Raw genomic sequence first — 20,599 nt, 5'->3', positions numbered from 1 at the left:
TAGGTCTTGGAGGGCAAGTGACGAAATACTACTATTTTTTGTTTGTTTTTTGGTCACACCCAGCAGCTCTCAGAGATTATTCCTGCTCTGTGCTCAGAAATTACTCCCAGGGGGCTCAGAGGACCATATGGAATGCCAAGAATCGAACACCTGATGACAGAATGCAAGGCAAACACTCTATCCTCTGTGCTATCGCTCTGACCCAAAAATACCATTTATTTTTTTTTATCCTGCTTTGTTTTGATGGTGATTTTTTTTTGTTTCTTTTTTGTTTGTCTGTTTTTCATTTTGGGGTCACACCTGGCAGCACTCAGGGGTTACTCCTGACTCTACACTCAGAAATCACGCCTGGCAGGCTCAGGTGACCAGATGGGGTGCCGGGATTTGAACCACTGCCCTTCTGCATGCAAGACAAACACCCTACCTCCATGCTATCTCTCCGACCCCGATGGTGATTTTTTTTTTTTTTTGGTTTGTTTCTCGACTTTTTCCATTTTAGTGTTTTTAACAGCTACTAGGTGATTAGAAAGTCCCAGAAACTTCCAGTAGCATCCATGCCATGGTCAGTGGGCCATGTCTTTCTTAGGTTCTTGTTCTGTGCTTCAGAGTTGGGTGGGTGGGTTCACTCGTCTGTTCTGCCTGTCATTTGCTAGGCACTCTTGGGCTCATGACTGAACTCAGCCCAATTTAGCAGGTGGGTGTAAGAGTCAGTGTTGAAATACTTGAGAGATCCTGGCAGCAGCTGCTGTTATGGTTATTGTTTCGCTTGTCTTGAAAGCAGAAGTTTCCTGGCTTGCGGCTCCTCTTGCCACTGTTTTCAGCACTCACCTTGTCTATGGTTGTGTTTCCAGTGGGAGATTGAAGTTCCCACTTCTGTGAGGCTGGTTTCCAGGCAGGGGTGGCCCAAAGCTTGATGAAACTTCCGGTGCTTTCAGGGCAGAGATGCAAGGAGGGATGATGCATTATGTTACAGAAAGTGAGGCCGCTGTGTGAGGGCACAAGGCTAGGCTAGATGGCTAAGGGGGCATTTCTCTACAGAGCTCAGCAACTGTGATCAGGAGCCGGGTCCTGGAAGTTGGAGATGCTTGACTGGGACTTTCAGTACCTTTGTCAGATGAGTACCAATGCCAGAATCTTCCTCTCACTCTTCCTTTATTTTCTGGAAGCTTCCCATGAATCTGGACAAAAATTCTACCAAAATTAGGTTCATGAAAGTGGAGTCAGAGATGGAACTTGGGAAAGAGACCCTGTCCCCTGTGGTATCTTGGAGAAACTGGCTTTCTGGCTGGGCCCATATGTGGCACTCACCCAGTCCCTTGGGCCAATTGTCCATCTGGCCCTGGGCCACTACAGCAATAATGTTTTGGTCATGCTGGCAGCCCCTGGCCTGGGTTCACACACCCATCCAGCTGTCTTCTTGCCACCATGTTGAGATGCATGAAATGGTAATTCTGTTTTGCTCACTTGCTTGGGGTGTTGTTCTCTGGACTACAAACAAGCTGAGGCTTGCACCCTACAAAGTCAGTGCCTGCCCCCTTTTCCTTCATGTCTTGCTGCCCATGGTTCCCCTACACCATTCAGCTGCAGCATCCTGCCTGGTCATGCTGTCCAGTGACTTTTCTCAGGCTGGCCAATGAACCTGTGCTAGCTCTCTTGCTCGCTCTCTTGCTCTTTCTCTCCCTCTTTCTCCTCTTTCATTCTCTCTTGCTCTCTCCTCCATCTCTCTCCCCATCTCTCTCTTTCTCTCTCTCTCTCTCCTCTCTCTTTCTTGAGGTGCCTTTGCTGTCCTTTGTGCCCTGTAGCTCAGCTATTGTTCCTTCTGTCTGGTTCTCCTGGATCCAGCCCACTCCTTTCCACTCCGTTCCCTGAGTCGAATGTTTGGAAGCTGTAATTTCATGTTAATTAGAAACTCCTTTTCCAGCCAAGAAGACTTGCAGGGAACAGCTCCCTAGGCTCTGGCAGTTGGTCCCGTGGGCAGTTAAAGAACCGGGGGATCTTTTCACGCTGCCCTCGCTTCTCTGCCTGCCTGTGGGGAGACCTTCCCCGCCACCTCCATGCTCTCCCTAGCGCAACCACACACTCAGTCTGTCCCCCAAACCGGCTCTGAGCTCCATCCAGCACCCCTCGTCCAGGGCCCTCCAACTCAGTCACTACCAAAAGCTCACCAGGCCCCCGAGTGGCTGCTTCTGCCTTTATAAAGTCCTTTCCCCTTGATTCAGTTCTGGGGAGACAGGTGGAAAAGGTCCCTCACTGCATGAGGTAGACAGTCACTGATTCTTGCAGGCATCCATGGAAAGGCCTCTTAGGGGTCCTGTTCCCATATCTAGCCTCATTCTCTCCACCCATCACTACAAATTGAGAACTGAGCTCCTGTTCCAGGCAGCTGCCAAGCACAGCTAGAGGAGGCCACAGACTGGGAACCTTTTGGGAGCCAATAGCGCCTGCCAGGCCCCATCCTGTGGTCTAGGAAAGAGTTCATCCAGCCCCACTGCTGGGCTTTGGAGAGGCCCGTGGGCACTGCTATTGTTATACTATGGGCCAGAAATTCTTCCCTGTGTTTCACTCAACCACCAGCCAACTCATTCTTCTCCTTTGCGGCTTCTTAAGAAAAAGTAGTCACTGATCCAAAACTTCGGCGCCAGGGAAGTGGGGCCCAAGAGGCAGCCATTCTTTCACCAGACGGGGACAAGGGAGAAGGTCACCCACATGAGCCAGCTGTTGCCAACATGGCTTGGCTGTGGTTTGGCAAGTGCCAGACATGGGCCTGGTGCACAGCAACCCAACGGGCCTTTGAGGCACAAGAGCATCTCCCACTTGCTTTTTTCTACGACTATTAATGGCAGCTAGTAGGGCACATCCAGGCCAGAGAAGTCCCAGGTGTATTGGCTGGTCCCACTGGTTAGCGGAACCCAGGATGAACCCAAGAGAGATGAGGGTCAGTCAAGATGATGAAGGGGTAAGTTTTAGCTGAGCTTTGGATGAACAGAAGAGAGAGGAGGGCCAATCAGGATGAGGACTGAGGGCCTGACAGCTGTGGGGTTTTGAGGGCAGCGTGATTGCAGGACAATGCCTGTTCCAGCAGGAAGGAGGGCCCGCAAGATGAATGACCCCAAAACAGCCAGTACAATGGGCATGAGCACTTAAAGGACTTGATAGGACATTTAAAACATTCTCACATTCACTAAGGATCCTTGCTGCTTCTTGAAGTGGGAGTGAAAGTATTGTTTTCTTGTATTTTTTTTATTGTTTATTTAAGCACTGTGGTTGCAAAATTGTTCATGGTTGAGTTTTAGTAATAAAATTTACATCATCTTTCACCAGTGCACATTTCCTGCCAACAATGTCCCCAATTTCCCTCCTACCCCCACCTCCCTTTTATTTAGATTATTGATTATTTCCCAAGTTGGCCAACTCAGGGGACAGAAGGACCATCTGGTGGGGGGGGTCTGGGCTCATGGGGGGTTTCACATGTGGTCTGGAAGGAGGGATAGTGACCCTGGCACTGAAGAGCTGGTTGACACCCAGTAGCTGCTAGTGGAAGGGACAGTGTTGTGTCATGTGAGGAAAATGGGGAGAGAGCTGGTGATGCCCCTTTGAGCAACACAGGATCAGGCCAGAGAGAAGGTCGCACCCTGCTCCCCTTTCTTTCTGGGCCTTTTCTCGGAGTCGTTCCTTCTGCCTGATGAGGATCCTGCTTGCATATGTTTCTAGCAGCTGACCCATATCACCTGTGTGACATTGTCCATATACCCAAATTGGTCATTCATCTATTTCTGAGTTTCTCAGGTAGCTTTGGCGCTGTTCTGAAGAAACAAATTCCTCAAACAAATCCCTGTGTCCCCCAGTAAGATGACTCACTAGGTGCTTCTAATCCTGACCACGTATGGCCACATGGGGGACTGCCTTTACCTCACTGGCAAGAATGGGGTGCTCAGGACACCTCAGTCCCACCACCACTGCCTGCCTGAGATCCACCTGCCTGGGAACTCCCCATTCTGGAACAAGAGGGGGCAATGTCTGGATCTGAACCTGGCCATACTGGAACAGCTCCTTCTCTCCCCTGTCTTTCATCCACAGACTGCTCTTTTCCAAAGTGAAGCTAGAATCTCTGTGCCGAGGGCCGGACGAGGCGCTGCTGACGTGTAAGCACATGCTGCAGATCTGGAAATCCTGTTACAACCTCAGCAACCCTAGGTAAAAGGCTGCGGTGGTGGGTGGGTGGTCGGGCACTGGCTCTGGGAGCAAGCTAGTGTCCAGTGGGGCACTGACCCTGGGAGGCCAGTTGTGTACCTAAACCCCACCCCAGCCATGCCAAATCACTCATGGTCTCTCGTGGCTACAGAATTCCCCCCGTCTTTGTTTTCTCATTCTATAAGGGCCACATGCAATGGTGCTGTGGCAATGGCCAGCTTGGGATCCACTCAGGGTGCTTTACATACCTGGAATGTGATCTGCTACTGAGTCTGGCCTGACCCCCTCATGCTGGTTGCCAGGTTTCCCCCCAGAGACTAAGGGAGTGTCCAGGTCCAGAGAGTCTGCTTTGGCTGCCACGGTGATCCATGCACGATGACAGATGTTCTGTCATTCAAGTGCTTTGCTCTTTTGCCCATTGCTACCATCTGTCTGCTGATTTGTTCCAGTATAGGAAAAGACCACATATACAACAGGCTGCATTGACCACAGCTTGCTAAAAAGGGTAGAAACTGGCCGTGGGGGCTATGCAGGGGCCATGACTCAGTAATTGCGGCACTTGCCTCGCACATCGGAGGCCTTGGTTTAGATTTCCAGAACTGTCCCACCCTCACACCCTCTCTCTTCCCAGAAAATAGAAAGGAAAAGAAATTTGCCAAGCATGATAAAGAATAATTTTCAAAAGTTAAAATGGTAAGTCTAAAATAAGCCTTTGTCAAAGATTTTGTTTCCCCCATGAACTAAGGAGGGAACTAATAAAAGGATAAGATCCAGGCCAAGGAGTTTGAGGCAGGAAAGATGAAACAACTTTGCCAATGATGTAGAAGTATAATGGGGGGGGGGGGGAGGAGGCAGCCAGCAGCTTATACTGTTGGGGTTCCCTTCCCTACAAAGTAGGTGCAGTTCACGGCACCAGACAGAGTCCATTGGCCCCGCACCCATTTCCTCACACAGCCCAGCCCGAAAGTGTGAGGGGTCAGCCCCAACATTTGAAATCCACCACAGATGTCAGCCCACAGAGGCAGCTGTTAGGGACAAGGGGTTCCCTCACCAGTCCCAGCCAAAGCCAGTCCCTATTCTATTCCACATCTTAGGGAGTCTGCCCAGCCATGCCCAGGTCTCAGGGAATAGTCTCGGCCATGTTCTGAGTTTTGGATAATTGTTCTGGTTGTGTTCTGAGTCTCAGAATTTTCCAGGCCATCCATGCCCTGAGTTCCGGTCAGTCTTCCAGGCCATGCCTCAAGTCCTGGGCAGTCTTCCAGAACAGTGCATGCCCTTCCCTATCCAGTAATTTGATGCATTCAAGTAGCAGCCTGTACTTAAGCTCTTGTCCCCTTTCTGGAAAACTGCATGGCCCACAGTATGTTCTAATGAGTCCAGACCTTTCTGACCACCACTGGGTGCAGTTCTGGAGCCCTAACATCCTTCAAGAATAGTCCCAGAGGCCCAGACACCACAGGCCATCAACATCACATCCTTGGACCAAAGCACTTATCTGGCCAACCTAAGCGTTTGAGTATCTCTAGGAGAGGCCCTGGAAGCCCTGAGCACTGTGACCCAGTAGGAGCTGGGACCCCAAGAACTAGAAGGATTCCTTCCTTTCACCTCTAAGGTGCACAGCTGTACCCATTGTGGCTCCTCTCTCTGGCCCCTTGTGAGAACAGGATGCCTCCCATTTGAGGGAAGTAGGAGGCTTGTTTAGAAAAACAATCTTTTTGTTGGTGTGTTCTTTTGTTTAGGGGCCATATCTGGTGGTGCTCAGCATTACTCCTGGCTCTGCACTCAGTAATTGATCACTCCTGCTGAGCTCGGAGATGCCAGGAGTCGAACCTATAGCCATGTGCTCTCCTATAGCTCTGGCTCCAAACTAGATCATTTTAATTAAACATAAAGGAAATTATACCTTCCTAGGTCAATATGCAGAAATGAAAGGTTTCTGTATTCTCAGAGCCACAAATGTCCCCTCACCTCCTGCCGCCTGGCATACTGGCCTATTTGAAGCATTTGTGGTCTGTACCATAGCAGCCTCCCTTGCTGGTACCCACTGTAAAAAGGAGAGAGCAGTCCATGAGCACTCCCAGCCGAGTCCCTCTCACTCCACACAACTCTCCACCACCCTGTGTTCCCTCCCACTCAGCAACCAAGAATATTGGATATGAGGAGAAGGGCCCTATGGAATTGGGGGAAGAAAAAAAAAAATACAGCCAAATGCTGAGGCTGTGTTCAAACACGCTGTCCTCACTTCTGTCTCCTCAAGGCTTGCTTGGTATGGGGGTTGGGGTGGGGACCCCTGGATGACCTGGTTCTATTCTACCCAGAAGCTAGCCAGACAGGATACATGTGTCTTTTATAGCCTTTGGCAGAGAAAAGCTTTTAGTCATTCTAGCTTAACTGGGGGATACATACCCACTACTGAGGGGGCCCTCTGGGGTGGGGAGGGTCTGGGCTTCTCAGCATACATTCTGGGTCTCCCAAAAGGACAGCCTCAGCCCAGCCATCTGGAGGGCCCATTGTTGGACCACACTGGGCTTAAGAAATGGATGATGGCCTGGATGGGTACACGGGGATCTCCTCTCTCTCTCTCTCTCTCTCTCTCTCTCTCTCTCTCTCTCTCTCTCTCTCTCTCTCTCTCTCTCTCTCTCTCTCTCTCTCTCTCTCTCTCTCTCTTTCTCTCTCTCTCCCTCTCTCTCTCTCTCTCACTCTCTCACACTCTCACTCTCTCTCACACTCTCACTCTCTCTCTCACTCTCACTCTCTCTCTTTAAAAACAGGGCAGGGCAACATGGAACTGAAATGTCTGCCCTGGACAAGCTTCCTGTCAGCCTCAGTGGAGGCAGGCTTTCTACTCAAGCTGCCATGGAAACAGTGCCACTTCCCCCCCACCCCCACCCCTCACCACCCAGTGACTAAATGTGGCTAAATGTGGGTGGGGAGGCTGGGAGAAGGGGCAGAAGGACCCAACAAGGAACCCCCAGGTCACTGGCAGGTCCCCAACTTTCCTCCTCCCCATCCCCCGCCTCCCATTCTTCCTCCTCTCCTTCACTCTCTTCTCCTCTACCGCTTTCTCCCCTTCTCTTCTTCCTCTCCCTCCTCCCTTCATCTTTCTTCATCCTCCTTTTCCAAACCCTGTCTTCCAGGGAGAACAGGGCAGGGGACAGCATGGGAACTGGTTTCAGGCAGCCTGCAGAGGGTCCTGCAGGTGGACTCATGATTCCTGCTGTGAGCAGAGCCATGGGTGGCCTTGTCCCAAGTGTGTATATGGCATGACCGTGTGACACTCACTCTCACCCCCCAGGTCTGCGCTACTTGCTGGGGTGGGGGTGGGGTTTACACATTTGCTGAAGGTCCCTCTGTTCCTGTGCATATGGGCCTGGTCCCAGAGAATCCCAGCATTTACCCATAGTGGTCTTGCCCACTTCCCACTCTCTCTTACCCCCCAGGCCCTGCCACCCTCTGTGCCTACCTGAGTACACTAATGTGTGCTCACTATGTGGCTCCTAGCCTCTCTGTCTCATAGGAAACAACCTCAGGGTGGTTCAGTCTTGACTCTCCTTCCTTTCGCCAGTTAAACTGGCTTGGAGCTGATTCCGTGCCAGGCCTGCCTGGTATCAAAGTTCTCTCCGCCCTAGCATCTGTTTCTGAGCTGACCACCGGGGCCCCCACTGTCCTGTGCAGTGTGTGGTTGACCATATGGTCCCCTCCATACTGCCAAGTGCCTGCACCCAGATGGAGCTGCTCACCAGCAGAGCACATCAGCTTCAAAATGGCCCCAGAGCAGGCCAGTGATGGGCACGTGCTTTCACTCCCAAACTGGCCTATAGAGGTCTGGGGACAGACAGACCAAATAATAGTCCTCTGTCCCCTTCCTGCAGCTCTGCACAAGGTCCCTCCTCACTCACCTTTACTTGTGGGCTATGTGCCCTCATGTACACTAGAAAAAAGCAGTGCTGCCATAGGCACCCCAAGTTTCAGTCACTGCCTCCTCCACCTGCTTGCCTTGGATTCTAACTTCCTGTGTATTCTGTAGACAAAAAATTTCCAGGACAAGCCCAGTGGAACTTAAACCACAGACCCTGGGTTTTCTGTTCTGCTGGAGAACAGACATGACCCGGATGTGAACATCCGTGTGTGTGTGTGTGTGTGTGTGTGTGTGTGTGTGTGTGTGTGTGTGTGAATTTATACTTCCTCCCCATTTCCTCTCCCTGAACCCTCTCTGCTGGCCCCTCTGACTGGAAGTGCTTCCTTTTCCCTCCTACCCAGACCTCCCCCTGGGAGATGTTCCTGGCAGAGAAGAGGTGAGGTCTGGGCAAGGGACCAGGTGGACCTCGAGAGGTGTGTGAGCAGGACAGTGTCCCTGAGGGAGGAGAGGGGGAGACTCAAAAGCTGGCCTGCCACCCCTTTGCCTCTTTTTCCACATCCAGTGGATTTGATAGAGACAAATCTCATTTGATTCAGACTGTACCATGTAAATGAAGACCTACACACACACACACACACACACACACACACACACACACACACACAACTCTTCATGCAATAAAAATTCCTTGAAGCATCCAGAAAATGTCCAACCAGCTGCAATATTCACAGTGGGAACAAAGCATCTCTACTCTGAGCCATTCATTGTTTCTTTTGTAACCATTTTTTTCCACAGTAACTATAGCAAGATAAAGGGCTGCTATCAAATAGAGGTGCTAGGCCATTGTGTGTGTGTGTGTGTGTCTGTCTGTCTGTCTGTCTGTCTGTCTGTCTTTCTGGATCTGTGTCTGTGTAGGGATGTAGATTCATGTCATGATCAGTGACTGAGGGTCCCACATAGCCATTCACTCTCCTGGAGAAGGATCCTTCTCTTCTTCCCTGACCCCCAAGGGGAAAGGCCTTGCCCAAAGGGACCTTCTCACCCCTCCAGGCATTGAGGTCTCCACTGGCTCCAGGGACCACATATGTGCCATTCAGCCCTATGCTCCTGGTGCAGTGGAGGATTCTAGAAAAACACATTCCGCTTCCTGGGAACTGGTTCCCAAAAGCCTAGGGCAGACCTGGCCTCCCTGACTATTGGAATCCCCAAGCTGGTGGTAAAGTCACTTGTTCTGAGATAACAGCCAAAAAACTTAAGACTGGAAGCTAGCGCTGTGTTCAGACAGTGGACTCTGACAGATCTTTGTTGGGGGGGGGAGGTTAGAAAGAAAAATAGAAGTGCAAGTAGACCTATGCTGAAACATCCTGTCCGAGTGAGATTCATGAAAATTTACATGTATTCTTATGTTGTCCTCTGCTCAGAGGCACTTCTTGTTTCTCGGTTGTGGAAATAATTAATAGCACAGTTTTCTGAAAGAACATGTATCTGACAATGCAGTAAGTATAGGCTGACAAAGAATCAGTGCCTGTGCAAGTCTTGCCCTGCTTCTCTTGGTTTTTCTAACTGCAGCCCTGGACGTGGAAATTGCAGCCTGCAGCCTGTATTAAGTTTCATACCAAAGCTGATTTCTGCCGCTTTTAGCAACAGCTGCATAGAGGAAAGAGATCATTTTCTTTATTAAGGAATTTGCACATCTTAACAAGAAAATATCATTCTTAAAGACACCCCCCATCCCCAATTAGAAAAAACAAATTACTTCAAAGAAAAGCAATTCAAGATTCAAACCTCGAGACAGGTTGGAGATTTTCAGGAACTTTTTTGTTTAAGCATCATTTTTTTTGGGGGGGGGTCACACCTAGTGGCGCTCAGGGGTTATTCCTGGCTCTCTGCTCAGAAATTGCCACTAGCAGGCTCAGGGGACCATATGGAATGCTGGGATTCAAACCACCGTCTGTCCTGAATTGGCTGCGTGCAAAGCAAACACCATACTGCTGTGCTAACTCTCCAGCGGCTGCACTTGTTTTTCTTGACAGCTTTCTTAAAGTCAGAAAGGAGGGCCAGAGAGATAGTACAGTGGGGAAGGTGCTTACTTTAATTTCTCTCAATCCAGATGTTTGATCTTTGGCCTCTCAGATGGTCCACTGAGCCCCATCAGGTGTTATCCCTGAGCACAGAGCCAGGAGTAAGTCCTAAGCACTACAGTATGTGGCCAAAACAACTATGAGCTAAGGGCCCCCCTTAGCTGTTTCATTAGGTCACTCTCCACCCCAAGTGGGCCCCCTCGGTACAATATGGCTGAGTCAATGTCATCAATCTGTTTTGTCAGATAAGGCCAGAGAGAGGGACACAGCACAAGACAAGTGAGACTGGCTGGACCTGGTGCCAGTCTTATGACTTATGACTTACATGTGTCATATCTCTCCTCCTTTCTCACCCCCACCTTGGCCAGCCAGCTAAGGGTCCTGCATGGCATATGGCTGAGACATTTGCTGGGGGTAGCCCAAGGGAAGCCGTGGCAGAAATCAGTCTTTAAAAAAAGACAGCCAGGTAGTCTCATATTCCACCACAACCCAGGACCACTGGTGGGGAGGGCAGGGTTGTGGACTGCTCCAGACAGTTGACTTAATCTCGATTGGGGTGGTCTGGGTATTGTGGTCTGGATAGCAGGTGAGGTCTGGGCTGGTTCACAGCAAGCAATCTCCCTGCCATGACAGTAAGTGTGGGCGGCCAATGGGACTGAGACTCCACAGCCCAGAGCCGCCATTGTAGCTAGAGAATAGGTGTGAGCTTGTGGGAGGGGTTTGTGGGTGGGTTGGCAGTCCTGTAAGGACCCTCTGAAGCAGGTACCTGGCTAGGTGGCTCTGTCTCCTCTGCCCGCCCTGTGTGTGTCTGACACCAAGGACTGTGTTTTGCAGCGACTCTGGCCGTGGAAGCAGCCTCCTAGACAGAACCATCGCTGACCGGCGGCAGCTTAATGCCATCACCCTGCCTGACTTCAGCGATCCTGAGACAGGTGAGGAGACAATGACAGGCCCGAGTGGTGGACATAGTTGCAGGCTCAGGTCCCATTGTCCAGGGGTTCAGCTGCCCAATACTGGGAGGTGGGGTGCCCTTCTCCTGGGACAGGCTTTGCTTAAGTTGGCCCAAGTACAGGCCTTGCCCAGCAATGGCCTCATGTCCATACACAATACACAAAAGCAAGGCTATTCCTGTCTAGAGCTGTTCTCCACACAGGCTGTCAGCTTTAGTTTCAGACTCCACTCAGGGCAGCCTGATGGTCATACCCAGTGCTCAGTGACAAAAGGGACCTCAGTTACGCCACAGAAACCAGTTCTGTGGCTTCTGTTGCTCTTCTTGGCCCATGGGGCATCACATCTCGTCCCTCCATCTCTTCATCTCAGGCCTCTCCTGTCTCTTATAGGTTCTCCAAAGGAGCATGTGACTCCTTCTGTTCCCTAACCCATGGCTAAGCCCTTCAGAGAGTCAGAGACAGCCCTAAGGCCTGCACCACCTGCCCCAGCAGTCAGGGAGACAGAGAGTCTGTGGGAGCTGGGGTTAAACCCAGGCCCCACCCCCTGAACCCCAATACCTTCTTTCCTGCAGGCACACCCTGCCTGCAGACTTATCTACAGCAGCAGGAGTGGGACCTCAGGACACAGGCACCCTGGGCCCTAAGAGCAACTGACACAATCAATCAGGCTGTCTGTACGCCTGAGTCCAGTCCATCCACCTCCCTGCAGAAAAAGAAGGGACATGCCACCAGAACTGATACAAATGAGTCAGAGAGGGAGCCATACATAGAAGGGAGTGGTGAAGAACTTCCATCACCCAAAAATTGGGCTGATTCAAAGCAGCCACCAAGGCTGGCCAGACTGAGTTCCTTTAGTTGAAGGCCTCCTCACTCCTGTTCTGTATCTGTTTCCCCAGTCAATCCCACATTGCACAGAGGACAGATGGGCTGACATGATATGGCCCTGGTTCTTCCCTAGATCCCTTAGAATCTTTACCTAGAGCCCCAAGAACCCTCCTCTTGGGTCAAAGTCCAGAGTGCCTGTAGTTAAACAGTAGAAGTTAGAGGGTCTCTACCTGGAATGTTAAGATCCAGGAGTTTTTGGTGGGGGATTCAACTACTTGGAGGCTCCTCCCAATTCATTGCTGGGGTGCTGGGGATCAAACGCAGGGATCTCACCCAATTCCAGCCCTCAGACCCTACACCCAGTTTTTTGCCAAGAGGACCATACATACTCACTTAGACCCCACATTTCAGTCACACAATTTTTTTTTACAAACTCTTGATTCCGGAGGGGCTGCAGATTTTTGTCCACTTCCTTCCAGTTCCTAAAGGGAACCATTCATTTTTGATCCCTCTTTGTTCACCCTTGTGGGGTGCCAGTCAACCTAGATTTCTGCTGCTCAGTCAGTGCCATCAGGGAGCTGGTGCTTTTTTGTGTACCCCCACCCCCAATTGCCCAGAGTTTCCCCCCAGAGCCCTCTGTGGGATAACCGCCTTCTCTGGGTCACCATGACCACACATTCTTCTCTCTGGACCTTCACATCCAGCATGAGCCCGGCCAATTTCTCTTCCTTTACTGCAGTTTCCGTCCACATGGTTCTGTGGAAAGTGGCTAATTTTGAACATGAACGGCAACACTGCCCACTTAGAAAGCAGCTGGGCTGGAGCAAAAAAAGAGACTGAGCCAGGAGGTAGAAGGAAGGGAAAAATAGTTCCCAGATTAAAGCAGAAACAGCTTTGAGGTCATTTATGGCCTCCAGAGACCCTGGTGCAGGGCAACCTGACACTGTCCTAGGTCCTCAGTGCCCCTGCATTTTTCAGGCATTTGTTGGCACCAGGGTTTGATTGACCTCAGAACCTTGTGCTATTAAGGTGCCATATCCCTAGTCCCCTGAGTGTCCTTTAAAAGTCAGAGCATCCCCCAACCTCTGACCATGAATGAAGGTCGCATCCAACCTAGAAATTGGTAAAAGCCATCATCATGGGTTTGGAGGCCTAGCAGACAGGCCTTTGTGAAGCCAGAGGGAACCCTGGTCTCTGGGATCCTTTGTTTAGTTTCCAAGACCAAAATTAATTTTTCTCTCTTCTGATCTGCAAATTTCCTCCCCTTTACTGCACAGAAGCTCATGCAGTTAATTTGCACATGCCTGCCCTCAACCTCCAGCTGTTAGTCTTTCCATCTCTGCTTTCCTGTCTTTGGTTTTCATAGAATACTGTAAGGCAAACCCCAGACATCATAGGTCACCACCTGTGAACAGTTCACTCTAGAGGGCTACTGGTTGAGAACTTTGTTCTGCAAAGCAGAGCCACAATTCCCTTATGACATGCCTGGGTTATTTCAGGGCAGACCCCATGGGTTTGTGTTAAGGAGTGGTCAATCCGCTGGAGTACAGTTTTCCAAGTGCTGATGAAGGTCTGCAGGGCAACTTATGGGAACCCATGTACATAGGCATGGGACTGGATAGACTAGATCTTCTGTGACTAATAGAGGGCTATTGGTTTTGTTCATTGAAATGTTGAGCTGAAGAACATGATCTCACTTAAGAACATGATCTCCCTCCTGATATCACTCTGGTTCCCTTCCCTGATATCCTCTCAGCTCCCACCCTGCCCCATCATCTAATAGGTCCCAAATCTCTAAAAAGACAATTCAAGAAGAAAGATAGTCTTTTAACTTTGAAGCTATGAATCATTGTTTTTCTCCCAGGGAGTAAGGGTGAGGGGCGTAAGTTGGTAGTTCCTAAAATAAAGGATGAAAAATAATTTTTTTCTTCCTTTGCCTTCAAAACAGGATGTGGGGGTTATTTTTAATTATTGGTGGATATTACTGGACACCTAGCCAACACACATACACACATTCATACACGTACATTCATGTGCATTTGGTTCATCTTAGCTGGGAATTTTTTTTCATGCCCCTGGAGGTCTCTGTAGTACTGTGTATTTCTCCCACTGTAAGACATGATGATAGCAGATTCATCCAGCCCTTGCAACCAACAGCTGGGTACTAGAGTATGCTTATCCCCACCCCCATGAAAACCCATCATAGCCCATCACATCTCCACCCCTGCTCCCAGGGAAAACGTCATTGACAGACAGACTTGATATAAGTTGCTTCTCCTAAAAAAAAAAAAATCTAGGAAAAGTCGAGCTTGAGCCCACTCCCACAAAAAAAGCAAATGGTTTTCTTGAGAATGCTCTGGTTGTTGTAGGCTAAAGCTGTACCCTTTTCCATGGTTCTGAATGGGGCCCAGGTAAATTTGATTTATTGTCATTCCGTGATGTTCCAACAGAATAATGAAATAACCACAGGGGTGGGGTGGCAGGAGGAAAACAGAACATTTGTTTTCTTCGAAAAGCACTTGTACTCAATTGTCAGGTAGAGGAATGATTGTGTATCACATGACCTTGTTATGATTGGTTATCACATGACCTCATTTCCTTTGCAGCCCATGTGAGTATATGAAAAGCTAGTTTATCTTTTCTTTGTGTTTCTAAAGTTTATTTTCTGTTTTGCCTTTATCCTTCAGTTTTTTTTTCTTTTTCACTTCTTTTAGTGTCAGATTCCTCCTCCTCCTCCTCTTCTCTTTCAAGAAACGAATCTCCTCTCCACCTGTTTGTATCTTCTCATCTTCATTCTCATCCCAAACCCGATACCTTTGTGTGGCCCTCCGTTGCCTACTCATTCAGTGACCCAGGTCCCCGCCGGGAACCCTCTCTCTGTAATCATGGTTAATGTTTTTTTTTTTTTCTTTCTTGTTAGACCTGCTTCTTTGCCTGATGTTTATTTTCTGATAATCTTCCTAACTGATAAGCTGGGTAGGAAACTCAAATTTAACACAGAAAAAAAAAAAGGCTTGCTAATTTGAAAATCCAGAATCTATTTGAGGCAAGAAAGCTGAAACTATAGCTCTTGGTGCCCACATACCAGCCTCCTCTTTGGAATGGGAAGAGAGCTCCAATATTATGGGTACTTCTGTTTGTTCCTGGGTAGAAAGGCCTTCCAGTCTCACTTAAGAAAGAGTGGAGTGGGGGAACAAACTGTGGCATTTTTTGTTTGTTTTTGTTTGGGTTATTCCCTGTGATGCTCAGAGGTTGCTTCTGGTTCTGCACTCAGGGACCACTCTGGGTGGTGCTCAGGGAACCATATTCCCGGGATGCCAGGGGTGGAATCTGGGTTAACCATGTGCAAGGGAAGTGCCCTATCCATTGTGCTGTCGCTCCAGGCCCATGCCACATTTTTAAAGTAATGATCTATGCCTAAGTATTTCTGACTTCTATTTTAGAATGAATTCAAGTATGTAGTAGAAATCAAGGAAGACTCCAGAGATAATGGTCAAATCCCTCTTAAAGATATGTGTCTGGATCTTCATAGCATTCTAAGATCCTGGGGTCTGGGAGGTTTCCTCATCTGCAGATACCAGGGATGGGGCTCAGGGACAGGGGTTTATAAAACGTCCTTTCATTACAAGGCTGTAGCTGAAGCAGTACATGTTGAGGGTCACTGCCATTGGTTGCTTTGTTTGCAAGACCAAAAAAAAAAAAAATGTAGGGTTTGTATCATGAAACCAGGTAAGGAGATCAAATGGTATTTTAACCTAATCTTATTTTTAAAAATGATGCAAAAGATTGGAAAGTCTACGTTAGGAAGCTCAGGCCAGTTTTTTTTTATTTACAACTAAAACTAAAGCAAACAAACAAAAAATATAACCCACAAAGATACTAGTATTAAATGGTTGGTAAAATTCTTTTTTTTTTTTTTGGTTTTTGGGCCACACCCGGCAGTGCTCAGGGGTTACTCCTGGCTGTCTGCTCAGAAATAGCTCCTGGCAGGCACGGGGGACCATCTGGGACACCGGGATTCGAACCAACCACCTTTGGTCCTGGATCAGCTGCTTGCAAGGCAAATGCCACTGTGCTATCTCTCCGGGCCCGGTTGGTAAAATTCTTAAATGGGTCCTAAATATGGTTCTTCCTGGGAAGTTCACCCTTGTTTGCTTCCCCCCTCATTTACTTAATGTTTGCTTTATTACAGCACTGCCAGAAAATGTAATCTTTAGATCTGTGATTTATAAAGGGCTAATCCTTGATCCAGATGCTCAGTTATAGAGTCAAAGCTCACGAGCAGAGCTGTCCCAGCAAGAACCATTTTCTCCAAGGTGTCATCTCTCCGAGGGCTGCCTGGATAAGTTCATCACCTACACTAAATACAGGGTTTCCCCTCTCAAAGAAAGCACTGGAACTAAATCATATAACCAGGAAGCACTCTTGAGTTGATTTCATTGAGTATTAAATGCTCTGGACTTGATTTTAATGGCCATGCCCAGTTTCATGAAATAGAAGATGAAAATAAGGCTCAACCCCTGGAAATTAGTACAGAGACAAGGCATATACTTAGCATGTGACCCAGCACCACATGGTCCTGTGAGCATCATAGGTAGCCCAAGTCTCCACAGTAGGATTTGAGTATCACCAGGCTCCCCAGACTCTCATGTTGAAATACCTACCAGCCTAGTTATCTCAGACTCAATCAGGAAGGACCCCCCTGGGTCTCCTGAGTACCACTTAGGAACACCACCCCCTGCCATAAAAAAGAAGATAATATTCATGCATGACTTGTGCTATCTAAATCCACTATTTTTTTAAAGGATTTTTGTTTTGTTTTGGGTCACACCCGGCGGTGCTCAGGGGTTACTCCTGGCTGTCTGCTCAGAAATAGCTCCTGGCAGGCATGGGGGACCATATGGGACACCAGGATTCGAACCAACCACCTTTGGTCCTGGATCGGCTGCTTGCAAGGCAAACGCCACTGTGCTATCTCTCCGGGCCCTTTTAAAGGATTTTTTTTTTTAATTTTATTCTCTTGAAACAACTGTGGTCTACAGAGTCCTTCATAGTTGAATTTCAAATATTCAATCAGGGCCATTTCCAGTGTTGACCTATCTCCACCAATGACCCAGAGTTCATCCTATACCACCACCCTTTTGCCCCCTGACCTGCTAGTAGAACATGCCCATTTAAGTTTATATTGTTGAATCTACTTCTTAAAATATTTTTCTGTAATATAACCACAGGCCTAATGCCAATTTTCTGAGTTTTCCAGATTTTTTTTTAATGTAGACATTTGCCCCATTTTGTTATTCTCTTAGAAAGGGAGCTTAACATTCTCGAATATGCTCTGTGTCCCAGTTGCCCCTCCAGGCCTGATAGCACAGCAGATACTCCCCCCAGCACACCTGCCAGTATTGACAGATCTCAAGGAGCCTCCTGTTCCCTTTGAAGTCTCAGATCAGCCCATTATTTAACACATGGTTAGGGTGTCTAACACCCCCTGGCTTTTTGCTGGATGGGCTCTGTGCCATGCAGGGCTCCATTGTTTGTGCTCTGTCCCTTCCAGACCACCTGGTCAGTCACCAGGTCTTTTTGAGATGAGACCAAAGCACATGAGAATATTCTGTCCCCAATTAGAGTAGATTGAGTTTGAGACAAGGGGGTACATCACATTCACTACAGGTACAGGTAGAATGCCTGGGATAAAATCATAAGTGATGGGGCCGGGAAGGTGGCGCTAGAGGTAAGGTGTTTGCCTTGCAAGCGCTAGCGTAGGACAGACCGAGGTTCGATCCCCCAAGCCAGGGGCGATTTCTGAGCGCATAGCCAGGAGTAACCCCTGAGCGTCAAACGGGTATGGCCCAAAAGCCAAAAAACCAAAAAAAAAAAAAAAATCATAAGTGATTTGGATCCTGATTCTTCCCAGGGGACAGGATAGACAGGAAGGACTGGAGGTATTATTCTGACTCCCGACCCCCACCTCCTGGACTCCTTAAACTCGCAGGGGCCCGAGCGGTTGGTGCAGTTGTAGGGTGTTTGCCTTGCACATGGCTGACCTAGGATGAACCGAGATTCAAACCCTCAGTGTCTCATATGATCCCCCAAACCAGGAGCGATTTCTGAGTGCATAGCCAGGAGTAACCCCTGAACATCACCAGGTGTGGCCCAAAAACCAAAACCAAAAAAAAATAAAAAAAAGATTAGCCCAGCTCTGCCAATCCTGAAATCCTGATTAGGGTTAATGTTTGGAAAGATCTGAAAAGTGCTGGTTTGATCTTACTTTTTTTCCCTTCCCTTTGGAATTTCCGGCCCTGAAAACAAAACACAACACACGAATTGGTCAGCTTTCCTGTGCTGATGTGGAGAGAGGGCTTCATTGGAGAGGGGAATGCCCACTAATCTGGGTCACAATTAAATGACATTTAATTGTCCTTCTGGGCCCTCTTTGGTTTTTTATTTTTATTTTTTTAGTTTTAATGATTATCTTTATTACAAATATGTGAGAATGAAAAATACCATAATAGTAAGTACAGTCTTAGAACACTGATATTCCTACCAAGGCTCTGAGGGTTTTATTCATAATCAAACTTTCTTTGTACACATCAGTAAAAATGTAAGATGATCTTGGGATTATTATGAAAATAGTATTAGGCTTGTATAACCTCAAAAATTCTCTAAAGTGGCCAGGATCTGTTTTTTTTTTTTTTTAATGGATTTTTTTTAATTTATTTAAACACCTTAATTACATACATGATTGTGTTTGGGTTTCAGTCATGTAAAGAACACCACCCATCACCAGTGCAACATTCCCAACACCAATGTCCCAAGTCTCCCTCCTCCCCACCCAACCCCCGCCTGTACTCTAGACAGGCTCTCCACTTTCCCCATACATTCTTGTTTTTAGGACAGTTCAAAATGTAGTTATTTCCCTAACTAAACTCATCACTATTTGTGGTGAGCTTCCTGAGGTGAGCTGGAACTTCCAGCTCTTTTCTCTTTTGTGTCTGAAAATTATTATTACAAGGGTGTCTTTCATTTTTCTTAAAACCCATAGATGAGTGAGACCATTCTGCGTTTTTCTCTCTCTCTCTGACTTATTTCACTCAGCATAAAAAAAAAGGCAGAACAATCATTGTTAGGAAAGTAGCGTGTCAGCCTCGATTTGAAATGTGATTCCAAACAACCAGATTTACAGTTGGAAGGTTATCGGAATTTTCTGCTTCTCAAGCCTTAATTTTGATTTGTCAAATGCTGTGTTTCTTGGTTTTAATTTTCGGTTTGATTTGTTGTTCCAAGGCAACTCTCCAGAAGCGCACTTTCATGGTTTTCCCTCCCTTTTTTCAGTTAGTAAGTAGTTTACCATGTCTACCTCTCTCTTTCTCTCTCTCTATTAACCTGTCAAGGGCTTTCCTGCCCCATCCCCATCCCATCATGCTTCTTTCCACCTTGGAACATGTCTGTGGGTGTTGATTGTCGGAACTGTGGAGATGGTGTGGGCATGAAGCTGCCACCCGCTTGGCCACTCCGCCACCTGGGATCCTAATGCCGCTCACCGTGGGGCCACTTCCATCCTGGGGAGGCAGTACTTGTCTGGAGAGGACTACAGCAGGCAGGTGGGGGCCACATGCAGGCTAGGGCATGCAGGGGTGCCCATCAGAAGCAAGATGGGTTGGCTATGAAGTTGTGGGGGGCTCGAAGAGAGAGATAATTCAGAGCCTGAAATTCCTTTCTAGTTCAATCATGACTGCCACATCGAAAGACAGTGCTAATAATTTTCCTTAAACAAAGTAAGTAGACAGCAGAAAGCTCACATTTAAAGGAAAATAAGCAGGGGCCAGAGAGATAGCACAGTGGGAAAGGCACTTGTCTTGCACATGACCAACCCTAGTTTGATCCCCGGCATCTCATATGTCCTCCAAGCACTGTCAAGTGTAATCCTGAGTGCACAGCCAGAAGTAACCCCTGAGTATTGCTAGCTATTAGCCCCAAAACCTAAATATATATATATATGATGCAGTGGATTCTTTGGAATTAATAACTGGTCCAAAGTGCAGCCAAATCTACAGGCATTCTCTGTTCAAGTACACGCCCCACTTGCCCTGCAGCAAGCACAGAGAGGCTCCAAGAATCCAAGACTCTGTTTATTGTTCATCTCTGGACTCACCTTGACTCTGTTCCCAAGCTCCATTCTTCCGCTCCAATTCAGTGTCTCCAGACTTTGCTTCAAGAAAGGCTGATGTTATATCTGGGGACAGTGTAGGCATGTTGTCTGTCTTTACTGATTGGAACATAAACCCTGTTGAGGGAAGTGGGGAGCCATACGCCCCCCTGAAATCTAGATCAGCATTAATAAAACTTTCATCGTACTAGACCAGAGAGATAGCACAGCAGGTAAGGTCCTTGCCTTGCATGCAGCCAACCCAGGTTTGATCCAGGGCATCCCATATGGTCCCTTGAGCACTGCCAGGAGTAAGCCCTGAGCACTGCCAAATATGACTTCCAAAATAAAGCCCCTCATAGGAAGGAGGCATGTTGTCATTATTGTCATATTAGGATCCTTTGGAAGAGGGGGAAAAAGAGAGAGTGAAAAAAGGATTTCAGTTGCCAGCTTTTTTTCAGGATCCAGTCTTCAGAGGGATTAAAAAAATTTGAAGTTCAAATTTTCAAGTTGTGTTCAAGTCTGGAAGCAGCCTGCATAATTCAAG

At 48.0% G+C, this 20,599-nt stretch overlaps 1 protein-coding gene across 3 annotated transcripts in view; it reads left to right on the top strand.

The window, feature by feature from the left end:
• The window catches only part of TTC7B (tetratricopeptide repeat domain 7B), a 224,021-nt gene that overhangs the window by 169,457 nt on the left and 33,965 nt on the right, over positions 1-20,599 (top strand). Inside the window, exons 16-19 of one of the 3 annotated variants that reach the window (XM_049769781.1) lie at positions 4,078-4,194; positions 10,966-11,063; positions 14,621-14,785; positions 19,191-19,241. In XM_049769781.1, coding sequence (XP_049625738.1) covers positions 4,078-4,194; positions 10,966-11,063; positions 14,621-14,785; positions 19,191-19,241 — 431 coding nt within the window. The remainder of the gene's footprint in view (positions 1-4,077; positions 4,195-10,965; positions 11,064-14,620; positions 14,786-19,190; positions 19,242-20,599) is intronic. The other 2 variants (XM_049769779.1, XM_049769780.1) reach the window with 2 other exon arrangements.

The sequence above is a fragment of the Suncus etruscus genome, chromosome 3, assembly GCF_024139225.1.
Source record: "Suncus etruscus isolate mSunEtr1 chromosome 3, mSunEtr1.pri.cur, whole genome shotgun sequence".
In the NCBI taxonomy this organism is placed as follows: Eukaryota; Metazoa; Chordata; class Mammalia; order Eulipotyphla; family Soricidae; genus Suncus; species Suncus etruscus.
Note: the sequence above shows the minus strand (reverse complement) of the source record. Positions and strands in the feature narration are given on the sequence as shown.